Source organism: Bos grunniens, chromosome 13 (genome assembly GCF_055505025.1).
Source record: "Bos grunniens cultivar Pamir isolate PY7600 chromosome 13, Bosgru_T2T1.0, whole genome shotgun sequence".
NCBI lineage: Eukaryota > Metazoa > Chordata > Mammalia > Artiodactyla > Bovidae > Bos > Bos grunniens.
The window spans coordinates 80,426,686-80,449,558 of NC_141177.1; the positions used below are offsets into that span (position 1 = coordinate 80,426,686).

At 47.6% G+C, this 22,873-nt stretch overlaps 1 protein-coding gene, 1 long non-coding RNA gene and 1 pseudogene across 3 annotated transcripts in view; 1 reads left to right on the forward strand and 2 right to left on the reverse strand.

Annotated features, from left to right (window-relative positions):
• JAG1 (jagged canonical Notch ligand 1) overlaps positions 1-15,268 on the forward strand; it is a 44,644-nt gene extending 29,376 nt beyond the window's left edge. Inside the window, exons 19-26 of the mRNA XM_086335045.1 lie at positions 8,437-8,464; positions 8,868-8,953; positions 10,298-10,411; positions 11,054-11,163; positions 11,250-11,483; positions 11,691-11,822; positions 12,224-12,374; positions 13,078-15,268. Coding sequence (XP_086191171.1) covers positions 8,437-8,464; positions 8,868-8,953; positions 10,298-10,411; positions 11,054-11,163; positions 11,250-11,483; positions 11,691-11,822; positions 12,224-12,374; positions 13,078-13,535 — 1,313 coding nt within the window. The 3' untranslated portion in view covers positions 13,536-15,268. The remainder of the gene's footprint in view (positions 1-8,436; positions 8,465-8,867; positions 8,954-10,297; positions 10,412-11,053; positions 11,164-11,249; positions 11,484-11,690; positions 11,823-12,223; positions 12,375-13,077) is intronic.
• Positions 5,832-8,279, reverse strand: LOC147361289 (reactive oxygen species modulator 1 pseudogene; annotated as a pseudogene). The gene has a single exon (XR_015140015.1). The product of XR_015140015.1 is annotated as a reactive oxygen species modulator 1 pseudogene (transcript).
• Positions 15,269-17,295: 2,027 nt separating the features above from the next.
• LOC147361290 (uncharacterized) lies at positions 17,296-18,424 on the reverse strand. The gene is made up of 3 exons (XR_015140017.1): positions 18,288-18,424; positions 18,010-18,131; positions 17,296-17,415 (listed from the first exon to the last, which is right to left on the reverse strand). It is a non-coding gene; the product is annotated as an uncharacterized LOC147361290 (long non-coding RNA).
• Between the last annotated feature and the right edge of the window lie 4,449 nt (positions 18,425-22,873).

Sequence of the window (22,873 nt, forward strand, 5' to 3'; positions counted from 1 at the left end):
ATCTCCCCCTTTTCTATTTTTTAGAGCATAGGTATGAAACTCAGTAGATAGAGCAGAAACATTTTGGTTGAGTATTCTAAAAAGGCACAGGGCCATTACACAAATCAGAACTAACAGGCAAAAGCACGTGGCCGCATTAATCATTATTGTAGAAAAGGATCCATGGGAAAGATACCCCTCCAGATTTTCAAAGAGGGAATTAGAAAGCCATTGAGAGGAAAAGTCAGACTCTGCCTGCTTCATATTCTGAATATCCTGATGTAACTTAGAAATATCAATACTAAAATCTGAATGATTCCAGATGCCTAAAATATGATTCCTAATGCGTTCACAAGAGCGCATGGACTCATTCACTTGTAGAGGGGTAATGCACATCCATTTAAATTCAGCATGGCACCTTAAAGACAATTTAATTTTTAAAATTGTAATTTCTTGCCCCATAAACAAAACTGCTTCTTCTAAAGCATTGACCTTATTTTCTATTTTCTTATCTATAATTTCCTGTATAGTAAGAGCTATGGAGACATTTTTGGACAGCTGATTGACAAACGAGGCCGTATGCACTTCTTTTGACAGGGCAACAGCAGAAACCATAACTGATGCAATTATGGCAATCCAGGCAGTTATTCCCACAACCAGAGCTGCAATGAATCTCTTAGGTTGAGAAATTAAGCCATTAAGTTCATATAAAACTTTCAATGCATAATCGTCAAACGATTGTCCCTCTAATTTTACAGGGACCATCAAATATGGTGGTTGCTTTACAGTCATCACAGCCTTATAATTATAATCATTCCCATCAACACAATTTGATATAAAACAATTCACACATATAACATTGTAAACAGTTTCTCCTTCAGAAACTTCCAAATCACTCCGATTTCTGGCCAACAAAAAGGCATAGGGAGAATGTACACAGGCCCCTACAATGTATCTTTCTTCATTTAAAGGTCTATGTAAAATCACAGGTGCCATGGCAGCCAGTCCTTTCCATAACTCAGGCTGCATGGGGCCCGTCCCATCGAAGCTCACTAAAGGAGGAACCCATCCATTAGCATGCCACCTAGTAATTACTAAAGCCATAGGGAGAAATGAATTATTCCATGTGGACCTATAAGGTTCTACATAAATCAAGCCCCATCGTTGATTAGAAAGATAGGGGCACCCCCATTCGGTCAGAAAATGTCCGGTGGCAGCAATGGGAATAGATAACTTTATGGCGTACATGCATTCTTTCCAATGAGGAAAGCCATAAATTCTGCTTATGCTTTCCCAAGCCTGTAGTCCTTGTTCATCAGAGTCCGAAGTGGGGAGTGCACAACTCGGATAGTCCTTTAAATGAGGGGCTTCCTTTTTAAGGCATCAAATAGTCTTTCTTGCACCCCCTGGCATCAGCAGCTGTAAAGACCAAAAGTCTCTCTTGCCATCACTTCTCAGAGAATCAGTAAGCATGCCTTTCAAGGAAGTGCTAACGCATCCATTCAAGACTGGAGCTGCTCCTTGTAGAGAGGAAGGTATGGCAAAGAAAATAGGTGGATAAATGGACACGCCTGAAAAATTGAAGGGAGTGCTGACCACTGTTTTAACATTATTAGGATAGATGGAAGCCCGCCCAAAAGAAGAGTTCAGTTCAGTTGCTCAGTCATGTCCGACTCTTTGTGACCCCATGAATCGCAGCACGCCAGGCCTCCCTGTCCATCACCAACTCCTGGAGTTCACTGAGACTCACGTCCATTGACTCAGTGATGCCATCCAGCCATCTCATCCTCTGTCGTCCCCTTCTCCTCCTGCCCCCAATCCCTCCCAGCATCAGAGTCTTTTCCAATGAGTCAACTCATCGCATGAGGTGGCCAAAGTACTGGAGTTTCAGCTTTAGCATCATTCCTTCCAAAGAAATCTCAGGGCTGATCTCCTTCAGAATGGAGTGGTTGGATCTCCTTGCAGTCCAAGGGACTCGCAAGAGTCTTCTCCAACACCACAGTTCAAAAGCATCAATTCTTCAGTGCTCAGCCTTCTTCACAGTCCAACTCTCACATCCATACATGACCACAGGAAAAACCATAGCCTTGACTAGATGGACCTTTGTTGGCAAAGTAATGTCTCTGCTTTTTAATATGCCATCTAGGTTGGTCATAACTTTTCTTCCAAGGAGTAAGCGTCTTTTAATTTCATGGCTGCAGTCACTATCTGTAGTGATTTTGGAGCCCCCAAAAATAATGTCTGCCACTGTTTCCCCATCTATTTCCCATGAAGTGATGGGACCAGATGCCATGATCTTTGTTTTCTGAATGTTGAGTTTTAAGCCTACTTTTTCACTCGCCTCTTTCACCTTCATCAAGAGGCTTTTTAGTTCCTCTTCACTTTCTGCCATAAGGTTCGTGTTATCTGCATATCTGAGGTTATTGATATTTCTCCCGGCAATCTTGATTCCAGTTTGTGCTTCTTCCAGCCCAGCATTTCTCATGATGTACTCTGCATATAACAAGCAGGGTGACAATATATAGCCTTGACATACTCATGACAGATTTGGAACCAGTCTGTTGTTCCATGTCCAGCTCTAACTGTTGCTTCCTGACCTGCATATAGGTTTCTCAAGAGGCAGGTCAGGTGGTCTGGTATTCCCATCTCTTTCAGAATTTTCCACAGTTTATTGTGATCCACACAGTCAGAGGCTTTGGCATAGTCAATAAAGCAGAAATAGATGTTTTTCTGGAACTCTCTTGCTTTTTCCATGATCCAGTGGATGTTGGCAATTTGGTCTCTGGTTCCTCTGCCTTTTCTAAAACCAGCTTGGACAACTGGAAGTCCATGGGTCACGTATTGCTGAAGCCTGGCTTGGAGAATTTTGAGCATGACTTTACTAGCATGTGAGATGAGTGCAATTGTGCGGTAGTTTGAGCGTTCTTTGGCATTACCTTTCTTTGGGATTGGAATGAAAACTGACCTTTTCCAGTCCTGTGGCCACTGCAGAGTTTTCCAAATTTGCTGGCCTATTGAGTGCAGCACTTTCACAGCATCATCTCTCAGGATTTGGAATAGCTCAACTGGAATTCCATCACCTCCACTAGCTTTGTTCATAGTGATGCTTTCTAAGGCCCGCTTGACTTCACATTCCAGGATGTCTGGCTCTAGGTCAGCGATCACACCATCGTGATTATCTGGGTCATGAAGATCTTTTTTGTACAGTTCTTCTGTGTATTCTTGCCACCTCTTCTTAATGTCTTCTGCTTCTGTTAGGTCCATGCCATTTCTGTCCTTTATCGAGCCTGTCTTTTCATGAAATGTTCCCTTGGTATCTCTAATTTTCTTGAAGAGATCTCTATTCTTTCCCATTCTGTTGTTTTCCTCTATTTCTTTGCATTGATCTCTGAGGAAGGCTTTCTTGTCTCTTCTTGCTATTCTTTGGAACTCTGCATTCAGATGTTTATATCTTTCCTTTTCTCCTTTGCTTTTCACTTCTCTTCTTTTCACAGCTATTTGTAAGGCCTCCCCAGACAGCCATTTTGCTTTTTTGCATTTCTTTTTCGTGGGGATGGTCTTGATCCCTGTCTCCTGTACAATGTCACAAACCTTAGTCCATAGTTCATCAGGCACTCTATCTATGAGATCTAATCCCTTAAATCTATTTCTCACTTCCACTGTATAATCATAAGGGATTTGATTTAGGTCATACCTGAATGGTCTAGTGGTTTTCCCTACTTTCTTCAATTTAAGTCTGAATTTGGCAATAAGGAGTTCATGGTCTGAGCCACAGTCAGCTCCTGGTCTTGTTTTTGCTGACTGTATAGAGCTTCTCCATCTTTGGCTGCAAAGAATATAATCAGTCTGATTTTGGTGTTGACCATCTGGTGATGTCCATGTGTAGAGTCTTCTCTTGTGTTGTTGGAAGAGGGTGTTTGCTATGACCAGTACATTTTCTTGGCAAAACTTGGCAAAAGAAGAGTATCATTAACAAAAACACGAATGGGCTCATTCATCCAATCAACAGGCTGGAAAGAAGGTGGATTAGGCAAATAGGCCCAATGTACCTTTTCTTCACTGGAGGGCCTCGGCTGACAAGCCAACACAGCAAGCATAGCCACAAACCTTATCATAGGAGTAGCCTCATATCTCCCCCTTTCTATTAACTCTTCAGCCTACTGAGTGAGATGTTTTAGCTGGCTCCAAGTTGGTACCGTGCTGGAGGTGGTTGTTTAAGTACGATGACAGCGACGAGGTGGGGCAGAATAGGTTGAGCTCGAGCAGCATGTCTCTCCTGAAGTGCCAGGTGCCTGAAGTGATGCACTAGCCGTGAAGCCTCAGGCAAAGGGTCACTGGCCCTTTGGCGTTTCCTTGGCTTCCTCAGGTCTGGACCTGATGAGCTTCTGGTCTCCCCATCTTTCCTCGGTCCCGGACTCCAGGACCCCAGGGATTTTAGTAACCTCAGGGGTCCAAACAGGAGAAGTGGAATCCTGTGGAAACACACAAGCATACCCTCTCCCACAAGTTAGCAGTATATCTGGCCCTTTCCACTCTCCTGTAAGGACGTGTTTTCACTTAACCAGAGGCCGAGTCGTAGCCCCTTTAGGAGTCCAGTGTCTCATCATTGCAGTCTGCCCCTGTGTGTCCACATTTAAATGATTAATTACAAAGTATGATGTAAAACATGATGTGGAGAGGAATATTTAAATTCTCCCTGTCTCCATTTAGCTATCTGACTTTTTAAAGTCTGGTGCGCCCTTTCCACTATGGCTTGGCCTTGGGGATTATAAGGTATTCCTGTTGAATGTACTATGGATAATTGTTGACAAAATCTCTTAAAAGCAGCAGAAGTATAAACTGGGGCATTATCTGTTTTTATCTGTTCGGGGAGTCCTATTTGGGAAAAGCATTGAAACAGGTGCTGAATTATATCTCTTGTTGCTTCACCTGATCTACCAGAGGCTGTAATAACATGAGAAAAGTATCCAGGGTAACATGCACAAAGAACAGTTTTCCAAAGGCTGGGATATGAGTTACGTCCATTTGCCAGAGAGCATTAGGCCTAAGGCCTCGGGGATTTACTCCTAATGGTGGCGATGGATTAAATATTGGGCAATTTGGACATGACTATTTGTCTAGCTGTTTCCCTAGAGATATGAAATTCATACCTTAAACCAGCTGCATTTTGATGATGAATTTTGTGAGAATTTTTGGCCTTGTCAATCTTTTCATGTAAGTTTAAAGCAATTACTTTAGTTAATGCATCTGCCAAAGCATTTCCTTCATGCAAAGGGCCAGGTAAGCCGGAATGGGCTCTACTATGTCCCACAAAATATTTCTTATCTCTATGCTTAATCTCCTTCTGTAAATCAAATAACAAGGAGAAGATGGTAGTTTTATTTTCTGGAATATTAGCAGTCTCAATATGAGGAAATAACCCTACAATATATCGGGAGTCAGTCAGAAGATTGAAGGTGTGGTCTCTTAAATGTTGAAAAGCCCAAATAACCACCCTCAACTCAGCTCTCTGGGCCAATGTCTCTTCAGTTACCTGAACATGGGATTTTCCATCAATAATTGTGACTGCTTTACCATTAGAGGAACCATCTATGATAACTAAAATTGCCCCTTCCAAAGGTTGAATAGAAAATTTCTTCAGAAAAATCACTGGATGTGCTTTCAAAAAATGCAGTAGGGGGCTTGAGGGCAAATGAAACAAAATTTGACCTCTGAAATCTTATCAGGGCAACTTGTCAATCATCATTGTTTTGTAAAAGAAATTGCAGTTGATCCTTATTGAATGAAATTACTATATTTGCTACTTCTTTTCCAAAAAGTTCCACACTTCTTTTTCTACCTTTTATAATTAATTGTGCCACCAAGCTGGGATAAGATAAAACTATTTTTCTTGGGGTCACTGGTAGATGGAGCCATTCCAATGGGTCTTCTTGCCACAAGCATCCTGTAGGTGTATGCTCTGTGGCGAGAATAATTAAACCCCATCCTCTGGTAATATTAATCCTAATCAACTGATCGTGTAAAGCCTCATCCACTTTAATAAGAGCCAACTCTGCCTCACTAGTCAACTTTCTCTTAGAACAGGTATTAGGATCGCTTTTTAAGCAAACAAACAAAGGCTTTAAATCTGCAGTAGTCAGTTTTAAATGTGGCCATATCCAATTCATATCCCCTAATAATTTTTGGAAATCATTTAAAGTTAGTAAACGATCTCTCCGCAGCTGCAAAGGGGCATGACTCATGGTATGGGTATTTAATACCCTCCCTAAATAAGAAAAAGGAGGATTTACTTGTATCTTATCTGGAGCTATCTTTAAACCCCATCTTTCCAAGGCCTCAATCAATTCAGATAAAATTTGTTGTAACAAGGTTCTGTCCTTATGAGCTGCCAAAATATCATCCATATAATGTATCAAATATAGATCTTTATATTTTCGTCTAGCATTTTGCACAGCTTGGCCTACAAATTTCTGACACAAGATGAGCCTATTTTTCATTCCCTTTAGCTGAAGTGAGACTGAAAGCAAACCCTTTGCAATCCTGAACAGCCAGGGGGATGGTAACGAAAGAACTCTGTAGATCTATAACTATCACATTATACTGGAAAGGCACCGCCACTGGGGAAGGGAGGCCCGGCTGGAGGGCCCCTGTGTCTTCCATAGTTGCGTTTATAGCCCTCAAATCTTATAACAATCTCCATTTTCCTGATTTTTTCTTAATAACAAAAATAGGAGTATTCCAAGGGCTATTAGAAGGCTCTGTATGGCTGGCTGTCAGTTGTTCCATAACTAAATCCTCAGCTGCCTGTAGCTTTTCAGCTGTTAAGGGCCATTGTTCCACCCATACCGGATTATCAGATTTCCAGGTAATAGGGTCGGCAGCAAGAGCAAGAGCCTCTAGGGTAAATTTGAATATCCCAGACCTTCTCTATTCTTGTTAGGAACCGCCTCTAATGGAGAAACAATTTTCTGCTGATCTTTAACAAGCCCCTTATCAAGATTATACCTCATTTGCAGCATTTGATTAGTAACATTTTCATCTGGGCTATATAAAAGCATTCCCACCTGAGATAATATCTCTCTCCCCCATAAAGAAAAAGGTAGTGAAGGAACCACATATGAACAAAAAGTGCCTTGTGCCCCCTTCTCATCTGACCATGTCAAAATTTGTGAGCTCTTAGCAACCGAGGGCACTGACCGTATTCCTACAAAGCTGGCACTGGTTAAGCATGTTGGCCAGGACGAGGGCCAGTCTTTTCCAGCAATGCAAGAGACGTCTGCTCCAGTATCTAACAGCCCTGACATTTTATTTCCTTGAATTAAAAGATCTTTTAAAAGCCTAGAAGCTGTAATTTCCTGCACCCAAAAACCTAGATCGCTGGATCCAAATCCTCTGGGGCCCCTAGCTTGAGAAGTCCTATCTCATAATAAGGTAAAAGCAAAAGCTGTGCTATTCTTTGACCTTTATTAATTTGCATAGTTTTAGTAGGCGGCGAGATCAAAACTTTAATTTCCCCAGTATAATCAGAATCTACTACACCAGGCACCACCGAAATCCCTTAAAGGGAAAGCGAGCCACGCCCCAGCACAAGTCCTACAACGCCCTCGGGTAGGGGGCCAGCCACTCCCGTTGGAATCGGAGTAACTGGCACGTCAGGGGTTAATATTGTTTCGTTGGTGGAACTGAGGTCCAGTCCTGCGCTACCTGGGGTTGATTGGCACGGCTTGTTGTCCCTACTTGGCAGGACATTGCTGGCAAAAATGCCCCATTTGGCCACAAGAGAAACATTTTTTATTTGTAGAATCGTTTCCATTATGATTAATCTTTCTTTCTTTTTCCGAATACTAAAAGACTTGCTTTATTATAGTACACATGGGATGGAACTGACGGGAGGGGGTGGATGTTGTGTGCAACCACTGCCCTGATTAGCATCGGATGCCCATCCCGATGGCCATGAATTTGCCAAAGGTGCCGCCGCTCTGCATCGTGGTTTTTCCAATGCCGCCCATCAGCTCCCGACCCCGCATTCCCATCCTGAGACAGGAAAAGGTGCCGAAGAGCGCCCCTGCCGCTGTGCCCACGGTGCAACGCATCACGAAGCCCATCTTCATGCGGTCAAAGCAGCTTGGCTAGGACTGTCCATAGGGACCCACGGCCACCGGCATCTTGCTCGTGGGCTTTGATGGTGGCTTGCTTCCCGGCCCTGGTCTGACCAAGAACCATTCTCACAGCCCCCTGCCCACCCCTCCCAGGGCCTCTTCCTGTGTATGAGTGTCCCATGGTGACTGCAGCAGTGTGATGTGGGTCTGGTTCCAACTGAGCAGGGGTCTTAAGCTCCTGCTGGCGTTAATGACAGCCTTATCATTTGGGTATCGTGGAAATCATGGGTGTTTTCACTTAGGGCTAAGAAGGCTTCGCTGTTAAGTTTTTAAATTTTTTTTTTTTTTTACTTTGCAGACACCAACGACTGCAGTCCTCATCCCTGGTAAGCATGGTGCCCTATTATGCAGGCACTTGTTGGCTGTGACAGGTGTGGGCCTCCTATATAAAATCCAGCTTCTGATTCAGGAGAGCTGGGGGTTGCTGCAGATTCCTTCTTTCCAACAAGCTCCCAGGCAGTGCCCATCACTCCAGTCCGTGGGCCACACTTCAGTCAGATGGTGTCCACGTTTAGAGCAGTGATGCTCAGACTTGGAGGGTTTAGTGCCTGGGACGCAACCGGAGCTCCTGCAACCAGGAACTGTGAATTGGACGCTCTGGGGGTGGGACCCAGGCACTGGTGCGTGTGGGCAGGGCTGAGAGCTGCCCATCATAACCAGTGTGGGGCCACCTTTGGCGGGGGTGTGGCAGACAGGGAGGTGGTAACCAAGTGGCCTTTGCTCTCGTAGTTACAACAGTGGCACGTGCGTGGATGGTGAGAACTGGTACCGCTGTGAATGCGCCCCTGGCTTCGCTGGGCCCGACTGCAGAATAAGTAAGGACCACCTCTGACTGCTGTCTCCCCACCCCTTAGTCTAAAAGTTTTCATCTCTAAAACAGTTATGGCCATGGTTCTGAGTAGCCTTGACAATTAGTCTCCTGCTTCCAGCTGGGAGTAAGATGCCCCTGGCTGGACTCTCCCTGGGGTGCACAGCCACCCTCACTCCTGGGGAGAGCTCGGCCACAGCAACTGATGGTTAATCTACTCTGAGGCTATAAGAAAAGTGTGCTTCTCCTGTGGTAGCATGAAGCGATGGGCAAGGATGCATAGCCTCAGACCTCAGCCACAGGAAGGGCTGAGGCTGTGGTTTCCAAGGCTTGATCAGGCCCCACTGAAATGATTCAGACAAAATGAGGTCAGGAAATCCAGTTTTTTAGGAAGTTTACAGTTTATTCTGAGCCTTTTCCCTACTTTTTTACATGCCCTTTCTTTTGCCAAAAAAAGTTATAGATCAGTTGTGCTTCTTTGTGTATGTTCTTATCCCTCAATAATTGTTTAAACTTTTAAACTGGTCCTCCTTGAGTCCCCAAGTCTGAATCTTCAAGAACTACTGGGTGGGGGAAAGAAAAGTGAAAGTGAAGTCACTCACTTGTGACCAACTCTTTGTGACCCCATGGACTGTAGCTCACCAGGCCCCTCCATCCATGGGATTCTCCAGGCAGGAATACTGGAGTGGGTTGCCATTGCCTTCTCCAGGGGGTCTTCCCAACTCAGGATCTTCCCAGGTCTTCCTGACCCAGGAATTGAACCCGGGTATCCTGCACTTCTGGCAGACTCTACCGACTGAGCCACCAGGGGCTCCACTGGGTGGGGGACTTTGTGTCTATTTCATGTTTCTGAATCAAGGATTGGCAGATGATGGTCTGGGGGCCGAATCTGGCCCACTGCCTGTTTTTGTAAATACAGTTTTATTGACCCACAGCCACACTCGTGTTTATGTACTGTCAAGGGTTGCTTTCATGCTGCAAGAATTGAGCAGCTGTGACAAGAGACCACATGGCCCACAAAGCCTAAGATACTTGCTAGCTGACCCTTTTCAAGATCTTTGCTGGCCATTGTTCTCTAAATTACACTATCAGAGAAAAGGAGCATTTAATTAAAAATTGCTGTTTCCCCGAATGAGAAATTCTAAGCTGTTAGAAGTCAGGCTAGTGGTAACCCTTGGGTGGCAGTGACCGGAGACTTTGGCAGTACTGATGATCATTTCTTCATTTGGGTGCTGGTCACATGATGAAAATGCACTCAGCCTATACTTAGGCCTGCAGATCCTGTCTGTGTATTTTATCAGAAAAGCATTGGTGCCTCCCATTGGAGCCTAAATTTGACCATTTCTCCTAGACATCAACGAGTGCCAGTCTTCACCTTGTGCTTTCGGGGCGACCTGCGTGGATGAGATCAATGGTTACCGCTGTATCTGCCCCCCAGGGCACAGTGGTGCCAAATGCCAGGAAGGTATGTGGGCCAGGTCCCGCTGCCGTGGGTCCCCTGGGCTGAGCAGGCATTGCAGCCACCTTTTTGACTGTTTGTGTGAGGACATTGTGCTCAGGGAGAGAACACAGAGGGCACATCTGCTGGAGACCCCCAGGACCGGGAAACCTGAGGGTCCTTTGAAAGTAGAGTCACTTAGTTTTAGCCAGCTTTTGTCACCATTATGCTGTAACAACCCTCCCCATCCTGTGTGCCTACAGCAGGCAGTTGTGATGCTCGTGGGCACACAGGGCAAGCAGAGTGCTGGATGCCTCACGCTGGGCACCCAGTTCTGTTCTGTGTGCCACCCCACCCTTTTTGGACCAGCACTACCCAGGGTGTGTCCTTTTCCTGGCACATGGCAGGCTCTCGAGGGGCCGAGCTCACTCCCAGGGGGAGACTCCGCTCACTCCTGTCCCTGGACGCTGCACTGACCATAGCTGGTCGCGTGGCCAGGTGCAGGGCCCGCTGGGGGGTGGCCAAGAATGCCTGCCCGCTGGGAGCAGCTGCATTGTCACAGGGCAGAGGGCGACGGGCATCAGCATCTCCTGCTGGGCAGGGAGTGAAGAATCAGGAGGACGGTCCACAGAAAGGGCAGCTCCTGCCACTCACAGGTCTCTGCCTCAGTTTCAGGGAGGTCGTGCGTCACTATGGGGAGCGTGATACCCGACGGGGCCAAGTGGGACGCCGACTGCAACGCCTGCCAGTGCCTGGATGGGAGGGTGGCCTGCTCCAAGGTAGGCACAGCCTGGCCACCCTTGTCCTGGGGCTATGCGGGCCGCTGCCGGGCGCCTCCTGAGCTGCACTCCTTCTGTCTCTGCAGGTGTGGTGTGGCCCCCGCCCTTGCTCACTGCACAGAGGGCACAGCGAGTGCCCCAGCGGGCAGAGCTGCGTGCCCATCCTGGACACCCAGTGCTTTGTGCGCCCCTGCACTGGGGTGGGCGAGTGCCGGTCATCAAGCCTCCAGCCCGTGAAGACCAAGTGTGCGTCCGACCCCTACTACCAGGACAACTGTGCCAACATCACGTTCACCTTCAACAAGGAGATGATGTCGCCGGTATGGAACACTTCTGGCTGGCTCTGGAGGGTGGGGTGTGTCCACTTGCCCTAAAGCAGAGACATCATGAGCTCGGATCTCTTCCTTAGCCTGGATTCTTGTCCTTCACCAAAGCTCGGCTTGCACGCAGCCTCCCTTTCAAGTAAACAGCAGTCTTTTTTCATTCCTCTCCCTTACACACGTGTGGATTTTAAAATATCATTCTAGGGTCTCACCACGGAGCATATTTGCAGCGAACTGCGAAATTTGAATATTTTGAAGAATGTTTCTGCCGAATATTCGATTTACATAGCTTGCGAGCCTTCCCCTTCTGCAAACAATGAAATACACGTGGCCATTGTGAGTATGAGACCCATTCACACCGAGTCGTTTCACTGGAAGTAGCCCAGAAAGCTCACTTAGCTGGTATCCAGATGAACAGATACATGGAAGGAGAGCTTGACGTACATGTGTGTTAGGAGCTCAGTCGTATGCAACTCTTTGCAACCCCATGGACCATAGCACACCAGGCTTCTCTGTCCATAGGATTTCCTAGGCAGTAATAGTGGAGTGGGTTGCCATTCCCTTCTCTAGGAGATCTTCGCAGCCCAGAAATCCCCAGCTGGGTCCTCCAGCACTGTAGACAGATTCTTTACCGTCTGAGCCGCCAGGGAATGGCATACATGTGTGGTCAAATAATTTTGAGTAAAAGTGACTGGTGAGTGTCCCTGACCCCCTGGGTCTGATGCTTCCTTTTCCAGTCTGCTGAAGACATCCGGGATGATGGAAACCCTATCAAGGAGATCACCGACAAAATCATAAATCTCGTCAGTAAACGTGACGGGAACAGCTCGCTGATTGCTGCCGTTGCGGAAGTGAGAGTTCAGAGGCGTCCTCTGAAGAGCAGAACAGGTAGGTGGTGGGGTTGGGGTCCCTTTCTGTGGGGACCGTCCTGTCCAGCTCATCAATAAGACCAGCACAACCTACATCCAGGAAAACCCCCAGGCGGGAAGTTACCTGCCGGTTCCCTGTTCAAGGACCCCCATTTTTAACTAGCAAGAAGACAGAGGCTGGCTGACATGACTGGATCCCATGACTGTGGGCAGAGGTGGCCTGACTTGTCCCCTGCCTGCGGGCTGTCTCTGGCTGTCAGGCACCGCCCTGGCAGAGTGTTGCCGTACCCTGAGTATGTGTCTTCGTGGAGCCTGCTTGTGCTCTGAGGTTGGGAAACTGTCCATCCTAAGCACAGCTTTGATGAATGGCTCAGTGGCCCTGCAGGGCAGCCGGAGTCCCCCGGGGATCCCTGGAGCATCACTGTGCTATAGCTGGCAAGGGACCCCCGGGGGCGTTGGAGCCATGCATCCCAGGGCCCTCTTTCTGAAGATTCTGAGAACCACTCATCTCATGAGCTGTCTCAGTAGCCGGACTCCCCACCCCTGGCCCAGACGCCCCTCCCCACACGGAGGTGGGCACCCGTATGGGCTGCCGTTTGGCCCGGTCTCTCTGGGGAGGCCAGCAGGGTCTCTGAGGACGCCGGGAGGGACAGTACGGGTGGGGAAAGGGCTGGGGCTGCGGTGTGATTCACCGGGCTCCCCGCTGCTGCCCTGCCGTGCAGATTTCCTGGTGCCGCTGCTGAGCTCGGTGCTGACCGTGGCCTGGGTCTGCTGCCTGGTGACCGCCTTCTACTGGTGCGTGCGCAAGCGCCGGAAGCCGGGCAGCCACGCGCGCGCCGCTTCCGAGGATAACACCACCAACAACGTGCGCGAGCAGCTGAACCAGATTAAGAACCCCATCGAGAAGCATGGGGCCAACACGGTCCCCGTCAAGGACTACGAGAGCAAGAACTCCAAAATGTCCAAAATAAGGACACACAACTCGGAGGTGGAGGAGGACGACATGGACAAGCACCAGCAGAAGGCACGCTTCGCCAAGCAGGCCACGTACACGCTGGTCGACCGAGAGGAGAAGCCCGCCCATGGCACGCCGGCCAAACACCCCAACTGGACAAACAAACAGGACAACAGAGACCTGGAGAGCGCGCAGAGCCTGAACCGCATGGAGTACATCGTATAGCAGACGGGCGGGCGCTGTCCAGGGGCTCCCGGGGCTCCCGCTCCCGCAGCCGCCCTGTCTGTCGTGTTCCGGCCCCGCGCTGTCCTGGATGTAGAGTCGCGTGTTAATTTAAGTTCTGACAAGCTGGCTTACACTGGCAGTGGTAGTCTCCGTGGTTGGCTGGGTGGCACCGCACCGCGCAGCTATGCAAACACCGGGCCCCCCGCCCCCGCCTGCCCGCACCTCCGGATCAGGCTCCCAGGAGTACGCCCAGCTTCCATTTCTGCCAGATGTCCCGATGGTGATGCAGTCTTAGGATCATAGTTTTTATTTATATTTATTGACTCTTGAGTTGTTTTTGTATATTGGTTTTATGATGACGTCCAAGTAGTTCTGTATTTGAAAAGTGCCTTTGCAGCTCAGAACCACAGCAACTATCACAAATGAGTTTATTATTTATTTTTTTTTATTGTATTTTGTTGTTGTTGGGGGAGGGGGGACTTTGATGTCAGCAGTTGCTGGTAAAATGAAGAATTTAAAGAGGAAAAATGTGTCAAAAGTAGAATTTTGTATAGTTATGTAAATAATTCTTTTTTTTATTAATCACTGTGTATATTTGATTTATTAACTTAATAATCAAGAGCCTTAAGACATCATTCCTTTTTATTTATATGTACGTGTTTAGAATTGAAGGTTTTTGATAGCGTTATAAGCGTATGGCTTTATTTTTTTGAACCTATTTTCTTATTATGTGTTGCCTATAAGCCAAAATTAAGGTGTTTGAAAATAGTTTAAGACAATAGGGTGGGCCTTTTGTGCCTGGAATACTGGTGGAATTTTTTTTTTTTTTTTCCGTACGACGTCAGATATTTAAAACCCCGACTGAGAGGCAGTTTGAGAATTAGTCTAGAACAGGTTTTTTTTTTTTTTTTTTTTTTTTAAAGACTTGAAGAGAGACAGGCAGATGATCTGCTGCCTAGCAGTTTAAGGGAACAAGGTGAGCTATGACTAAACATAGCCAAAATGTTGAGTGGTTGAAGATCAATAAAAATATCAAATTAATTGTGTGAAGTTGGAAGCACACCAATCTCATTTTGTAAATTCTGATTTCTTTTCACCATTCGTTATGTAAGACTGATTTGATTTTTTTATCTACTGCATTTAGGGAGTATTCTAATAAGCTAGTTGAATACTTGAACCATAAAATGTCCAGTAAGATCACTGTTTAGATTTGCCATAGAGTCCATTGCCTGCCTTAAGTGAGGAAATCAAAACGCTATGATGAAGTTTAAGTTCAAAAAGGCTTATTCAAAACTGATTTTGTTAGTTCACCATTGAGACCATGAAGATCCTTTGTATTGTCCTCTTAGTGTTATACGAACATAAACATGCATCTTTGTGTTGTTCCTGGCAATACATTTTGAAAAGTCATATTTATTAAATTTTTTGTACGAAAACATGGACCAGTGTGGCCTCTTCTGAGCTTACGTAGTTTTGCCCAGCTGTGCCTCTGCCGCTGGCCTGGGTCTGTCTGGTGACCGGGATGAGAGAAGCAGGCTGTACTCCTCGGGGACCCAGAGCAAGAACGGCAAGCCTTTTCAGCCATCACCTTCATCTTAAGTTCTTGAAACCCCTCCTAGAGAGGCTGCTGTGAAGCTGGAGCTGTGAGAGCCCCATCTTTGGGGTCTTGATGCCCTTGTTATTCAACAGCGAGTGTGAATACTGCTTGAATAAACACCACTGGATTAATGGCCTGCAGTGTGGATGTGAATTGTTTTGAGCAACTTTGGGGCGATACCCACCTTAGAGGGTTTTAAATAGCTTGGAATCGGTGCTGAGGGATTAGGAGGGAGGCAGGATGCCTTCTCTTCCTCTCTGGCTACTTGGATGAATAGGACTGTCCTGGCGTCACTGCGGACCACACCCTCGAGGCTTCTGTGCATGCTCCTGCCTCCAGGCTGGCCTCCAGGAGGTGGTGATGCCAGGCTCTGGGGTTGAGGGCCCGTCTCACCGCTCATCACCTTGCTCCCAGGGGTGAGCTGCCAGCGGCCTCCCTCTTGGTCAGCCCTGGGAGCCAGCACTGGGCTGTCCCGCCGGTGACGGGCAGGAGAGCTGTGGGCAACAGGCATGCCAGCGCGGTGTCGGGGGTGTGTGTGGGGGGGTCGGTCTTCTGGCACCTTCTGCGTGGAGGCTGAGCCGCCAGTGACGGGCTCGTGGACAGCTTCCAGCAGCTTCAGGGAGCTGCCAGGAGTGCCCTCCTCTGTGCAGGAAGCCCCAGCTTGCCCTCCTCCCAGCCGCTGCTCTCCGGCTGTGCACCCCATCCAGTCTTCGTGGTGCACGTCCACCTGGAGCGGCAGGCTGAGCGCAGGAAAAGCCATGCGGATGTTGATCTTGCTTCATTCTTGGGACCCTTCTCTTTCTACCAGGTTAGGAGCTGTGTCCCAGCGGGTGTCGTGGTTAAGAATGGATGGCAGGCCCCTGTTCCTTGTGCATGGTCGGGGGCGGGGACGGAGTTCTGGCTCACCTGGGAGGTGCCACCAAGGACAAGCACCGAGACGAGTCTGGTCCCCGACGGCTCCCCGTCTGGGCGCAGCTCTCTGTGGAGTTGGGTGGTCCCCATGACTGCTCCCTGTCCGGGTGCGGCTCTTTGCAGGGTGGGGTCAGAGGGAGGAGCAGACCGACCAGCAGGACTAAATCTGAATTCCAATACTACCTTGCTCTGGTGGTTTGTAAACTTGGATTCTGCAGGACCCCCAAATTCCCTGGGTAGTTGCCAGATGCTTGTGTGCCAAGAAAAAAGTTTGATGACCTCTGCAGTTCTTTGTTCTAAGAGAGGAGTGATCTTGTTATTTCAAGGAGCCGTCTACACAGGTCACACTGGGTGGTGGAAAGGAGGAGACAGGCTCATCTGGACACAGTTCGAAGCCAGGACCTTGGTTGTTAAGGGCAGGTGTCAACCTTTCTTCAGATAGCAGGCATCCTGCACTGGAGTCCTGGTTGTCCTGGGGGCAGGAAACTGCAAGAGAAGAGCCCCAGAACCTTCCCCCCCCCCCACCCCCTGAAAGCTCTATGCCCTCTATAATCAGGCTCTGGAAGATGAAGAATTTTCCCATCAGAAACGTGATGAACTAGAATTCCAACATTAGTACATATATACCATGAAACTCCAGGAAAACAGCAGCTCAAAGCTGGTTGCTTTAGGATGGGAAACTGTCCTAGGATTCTAGACATATATATACAATGTAGACTTAGAACAGAAAAGGGAGTAGAGCTTAACTAAAAGTCAAGTGAGACTGGGTGATGAGCAGAGAAGCAGAACTTGCAAAGGGGTTTCTCTTAAATGCAGAATCCCAGGCCTGGCCCCTGACTTGCAAGCGGGGCCTGGGAACTTATAGTTTTCAACAAGCTGTCCCCTCCTACCCCCACCCTCCCCAGCTTAGGTATGGCAGACTTTGAAAACAGCTTCCAAAGTATTCAAGCTCTTCCGTTAATTACAAGGTTTTTCCTCCTTGTTAAACTGAATTAAGCAGTCTGGAAGCCAGTTTGTTGCTCAATTGCCACCTGACATCATTTTTAAGTAAATCAATTACACTACCCCTTGAGCAAGTTGTGGTGTAAGCGCTTCATTTTATTGGCTGATCTGAGGGGTCAGTGAGTCAAAGTTAACTTATTTGGTAATCTTTCTTAGGTAGCAAAGAGCCCAAGGAATCAGCCTGCGGGTTTGCCACATTTCCGAACAGCATACACCTGTCGACCCTAAAGTGAGCGAGTGTGTGGTGAACAACCAGTTGCTTTTAAAGAAAAAAATACAAAACTTCCACTGGCCTGCAGAGGTTTGCAACTCGGGCTGAGCGAGGTTCCAGCACTTCCGCTTCCATGGAGGCTTGCTTTCTTGCCTCTGCTGGGAATGAGAAGCAGGAGTCAGAGGTTCCGGGGCTGGGAAGGCACACCAGCACTGGGTTATGGGAAGCCTCCTCCTGCTAATGTGTATTTATACTTTGTAAGCTCTGATTCATCTGAGCCTTGAAACAGAAATCTGCTTCCTGAGGTTCTGTTTTTAAATAGATAGTTTGCAAAAACAACAATTATTTTTCTTAACATTTTTTTTCCATCCCACAAGCAGCTAAACATCCCGACTCAGGCTATGTCAGGCTCCAACTATGCCAACAGACAGCTTGGCTATCAGAAGTAGAAGGGTGCCCCAGGGCAGTTCTGTGGGGTTCTGGCCCCAGAAGTCTTAAAAACAGAGTTCAGAAACCATTAGGGCAATCATGTTGTGTCACTTTACATCCATGAGATATTCCTGGGTCTTAGAATAAAGAACTTCCCCTTGTGAACAACTAACTGCTTTCCAGTGGTGGTTAAGTGCAAGTGGGGGTGATGGTTGCAGGGCTTGGGTGCTGCCGCCTGGCACAGAAGGGCCTGCACACAGCGTGGCACCCTCTGAGACGGTGTCACGAGGGTGCGGCTCCCCCGCTTTGGACATAAATTCTACCTGTGTTACTTGCTCTTGCATGCCAGGCACAGGCTCCTGGCTTAGACTGTGTTCCTTTCAAGTCCTGGGCAGCTTTTACAAGTCTTAAATTATGTATCATTATGCACGGGTCCAGTATTAACCTGTGATAGGCAAGTTGGGGAAATTAACTCGGCGAGTAAAGGCTCTAAAGTCCAATAAGAACCTTGAATCGAGGCCTGCCCACTGACCTACCCGCCCCCCCTCCCCAACGCCTCCCTCGCCACTCTCCACATCAGGGCACCCAGGAGCTGAATTACCCAGAGGGCGAAAGCAGATGGCGGCACCAGCTTTTTGTTAAAGGGACCCTCTCCTGGCAGGGACCGCGGGGCTCCTCCTCCATCCCAAGGGAACACAAGCTGGCAGCTGGCTTCCTAATGACAGGTCCGCACCCAGACGGGTTGGCCCCGGCTCTCTTTTCCACCTGAAGGGGGAAAAACTGCTTTACTTCAGCCTTTCTCAGAAAGTGCAGCTGAAAAGACTTAATGGGAGACTCACTGGATAGTAACGCAATTGGAGACCTTCCCAAGCAAAGGATCCGCCCTTCCTTTCCCAGGTGGGAAAACTGGGACCTAAAGAGGATCAGGGACCCATTCCAGGTCACACCGAGTCAGCAAGAATTAGGGCTAGAATCTGGGGCTGTCAGCTGGGTTGCTGTGTTTTCAGCGTCTTCTGGGGATTTGTCAGGTTTATCTCCAGAATCTGCCCTTGATGTGACTGTCAAAGATGCAAACTTGGGAAGTGAGCAAGGGACCAAAATGAAGGCACAGGATGCCACCACAAAGTCAGTGTGACCATCCGAGCTTGCCTCCTCCAGACTCTGCCTAGAAATTGACAGCTTTACGACCCCACGAACAATGCACATTCCCCAAAGCAAAGGCAGACATGGCCCTGCTCCTTTGGAGGCGATCCCTTGTTCTTGGCCAGCTTCGGATTTCCTTTTGAGTTTCTGCTTCACGGAATTAGAAAATGAATCGCAGGAAAAGAGGGTGAGAAAGGAAAGCAAGCGACAGCCGCCTACATCCTGCCCCTCCCTCTGCGTTGCACGCACAGGCGCACCTCACCGGGTTTTCAAGAGGGTCCTTTCGGCAGCAGCTGGGAGGGGCGGGCGGGGTCAGGTGACTGCCACTGCAGCAGGCCTGCTCTCACAGCCCCTCCACCATGCTTGCCTCCAGGGCAGGCTACAGAGCAAATAGCACCCGACTAGTTAAAGGACTAAACTCCCAGGCGGCTGAACGTGATGCCATCCGTGGCCAGGGCCAGCATAGACACATCCGGGGATTCCCGGAACCGCCCATGGGCCACTGGATTCCTCCACGTGTCCCCACCCGCCGAGGAGGGGCCGGAGCGGATCCCACGTCTTCAACCTGTTGCTCATGCTGGGGAGCCCAGAATTACACGCTTTATGCTAAAGTTTCCTATGCGCCAAGGCACCCTCGAGGACCCATTTAGGAAAACGCCGTCCTGGAGACAGAAATGTACACCCCCCCAAATTCAGGATGATGACAGTCAGATATCCTCGGGGGCTCTCTGGCTCCGCAGGACGGTTTCTGGAAGTGTTTTTGAAAGAATCCAAGGCACCAATCAGAAAGGAAGAGCACAAATGTGAAACAGCAACAGGTTTGCACAAAACTAAGGACGAAGTGGCCAAGACATAAAAGAAAAGGAGTGTGGGGGTGGGGCGCTGAGCGAGGCCTCCCACCTCACTCAGCTGCGTCCATGGCTGGCATCTTTACCTTTGCGAACTGTGAGTTCTTGATCCAACATGGGTAAAAAGGCCTGAACAGAAGGTAAACTGACGCAGTTACTATGGAAAACAGTCCGGAGGTTCCTTAAACAACTGGAAATAGAGCTAACCATATGATCCAGCAATTCTACTCTTGAGCATATATCTGGAAAAGATGAAAACTTGAACTGACAAAGATACATGCACCTCAGCGTTCATAGAGGGGCTTCCCTGGTGGCACGGATGGTAAATAATCTGCCTGCAATGTGGGAGACCTGGGTTTGATCTCTGGGTGGGAAAGATCCCTTGGAGAAGAGCATGGCAACCCACTCCAGTATTCTTGCCTGGAGAATTCCATGCACAGAGGAGCCTGGCGGGCTACAGTCCATGGGGTCGCAGAGTCCCACATGACTGAGCGACTAACACTTTCACATTCAATGTTCATCGCAGCACTGTTCAGAACAGCCAAGACATCTGTCCATCAACAGATGAATGGATGAAGCAGATGTGATATGGAATATTATTCAGCCACAAAAAGAATGAAATATTGCCATTTGCAGCAACATGGATGGATCTAGAGATTATCATACCAAAGTGAAGCCAGACAAAGATAAATATCATCAGATCAGATCAGATCAGTCTCTCAGTCGTGTCCAACTCTTTGCGAACCCATAAATCGCAGCACACCAGGCCTCCCTGTCCATCACCAACTCCTGGAGTTCACTCAGACTCACGTCCATCGAGTCAGTGATGCCACCCAGCCATCTCATCCTCTGTCGTCCCCTTCTCCTCCTGCCCCCAATCCCTCCCAGCATCAGAGTCCTTTCCAACGAGTCAACTCCTTGCATGAGGTGGCCAAAGTACTGGAGTTTCAGTTTCAGCATCACTCCTTCCAAAGAAATCTCAGGGCTGATCTCCTTCAGAATGGACTGGTTGGATCTCCTTGCAGTCCAAGGGACTCTCAAGAGTCTTCAATACCACAGTTCAAAAGCATCAATTCTTCGGTGCTCAGCCTTCTTCACAGTCCAACTCTCACATCCATACATGACCACAGGAAAAACCATAGCCTTGACTAGACGAACCTTTGTTGGCAAAGTAATGTCTCTGCTTTTTAATATGCTATCTAGGTTGGTCATAACTTTCCTTCCAAGAAGTAAGCGTCTTTTAATTTCATGGCTGCAGTCACCATCTGTAGTGATTTTGGAGCCCAGAAAAATAAAGTCTGACACTGTTTCCACTGTTTCCCCATCTATTTCCCATGAAGTGATGGGACCGGATGCCATGATCTTCGTTTTCTGAATGTTGAGCTTTAAGCCAACTTTTTCACTCTCTTTTTTTTTTTAATTTTTTATTCCTTTATTTCTCATGTGTTCCCCATCCTGAACCCTCCTCCCTCCTCCCTCCCCATACCATCCCTCTGGGTCGTCCCAGTGCACCAGCCCCAAGCATCCAGCATCGTGCATTGAACCTGGACTGGCATCTCGTTTCATACATGACATTTCACATGTTTCAATGCCATTCTCCCAAATCTTCCCACCCTCTCCCTCTCCCACAGAGTCCATAAGACTGTTCTATACATCAGTGTCTCTTTTGCTGTCTCGTATACAGGGTTATCGTTACCATCTTTCTAAATTCCATATATATGCGTTAGTATACTGTATTGGTGTTTTTCCTTCTGGCTTACTTCACTCTGTATAATAGGCTCCAGTTTCATCCACCTCATTAAAACTGATTCAAATGTATTCTTTTTAATGGCTGAGTAATACTCCATTGTGTATATGTACCACAGCTTTCTTATCCATTCATCTGCTGATGGACATCTAGGTTGCTTCCATGTCCTGGCTATTATAAACAGTGCTGCGACGAACATTGGGGTACACGTGTCTCTTTCCCTTCTGGTTTCCTCAGTGTGTATGCCCAGCAGTGGGATTGCTGGATCATAAGGCAGTTCTATTTCCAGTTTTTTAAGGAATCTCCACATTGTTCTCCATAGTGGCTGTACTAGTTTGCATTCCCACCAACAGTGTAAGAGGGTTCCCTTTTCTCCACACCCTCTCCAGCATTTATTATTTGTAGACTTTTGGATCGCAGCCATTCTGACTGGTGTGAAATGGTATCTCATAGTGGTTTTGATTTGCATTTCTCTGATAATGAGTGATGTTGAGCATCTTTTCATGTGTTTGTTAGCCATCTGTATGTCTTCTTTGGAGAAATGTCTATTTAGATCTTTGGCAGGCTTTTGAGTTCCTCTTCACTTTCTGCCATGAGGGTGGTGTCATCTGCATATCTGAGGTTATTGATACTTCTCCCGGCAATCTTGATTCCAGTTTGTGTTTCTTCCAGTCCAGTGTTTCTCATGATATACTCTGCATATAAGTTAAATAAGCAGGGTGACAATATACAGCCTTGACGAACTCCTTTTCCTATTTGGAACCAGTCTGTTGGTCCATGTCCAGTTCTAACTGTTGCTTCCTGACCTGCATATAGGTTTCTCAAGAGGCAGATCAAGTGGTCTGGTATTCCCATCTCTTTCAAAATTTTCCACAGTTTATTGTGATCCACACAGTCAAAGGCTTTGGCATAGTCAATAAAGCAGAAATAGATGTTTTTCTGGAACTCTCTTGCTTTTTCCATGATCCAGTGGATGTTGGCAATTTGATCTCTGGTTCCTCTGCCTTTTCTAAAACCAGCTTGAACATCAGAAAGTTCATGGTTCTCGTATTGCTGAAGCCTGGCTTGGAGAATTTTGAGCATTACTTTACTAGCATGTGAGATGAGTGCAATTGTGCAGTAGTTTGAGCATTCTTTGGCATTGCCTTTCTTTGGGATTGGAATGAAAGCTGACCTTTGCCAGTCCTGTGGCCACTGCTGAGTTTTCCAAATTTGCTGGCCTATTGAGTGCAGCACTTTCACAGCATCATCTTTTAGGATTTGGAATAGCTCAATTGGAATTCCATCACCTCCACTAGCTTTGTTCATAGTGATGCTTTCTAAGGCCCACTTGACTTCACATTCCAGAATGTCTGGCTCTAGGTCAGTGATCACACCATCGTGATTATCTGGGTTGTGAAGATCTTTTTTGTACAGTTCTTCTGTGTATTCTTGCCATCTCTTCTTAAT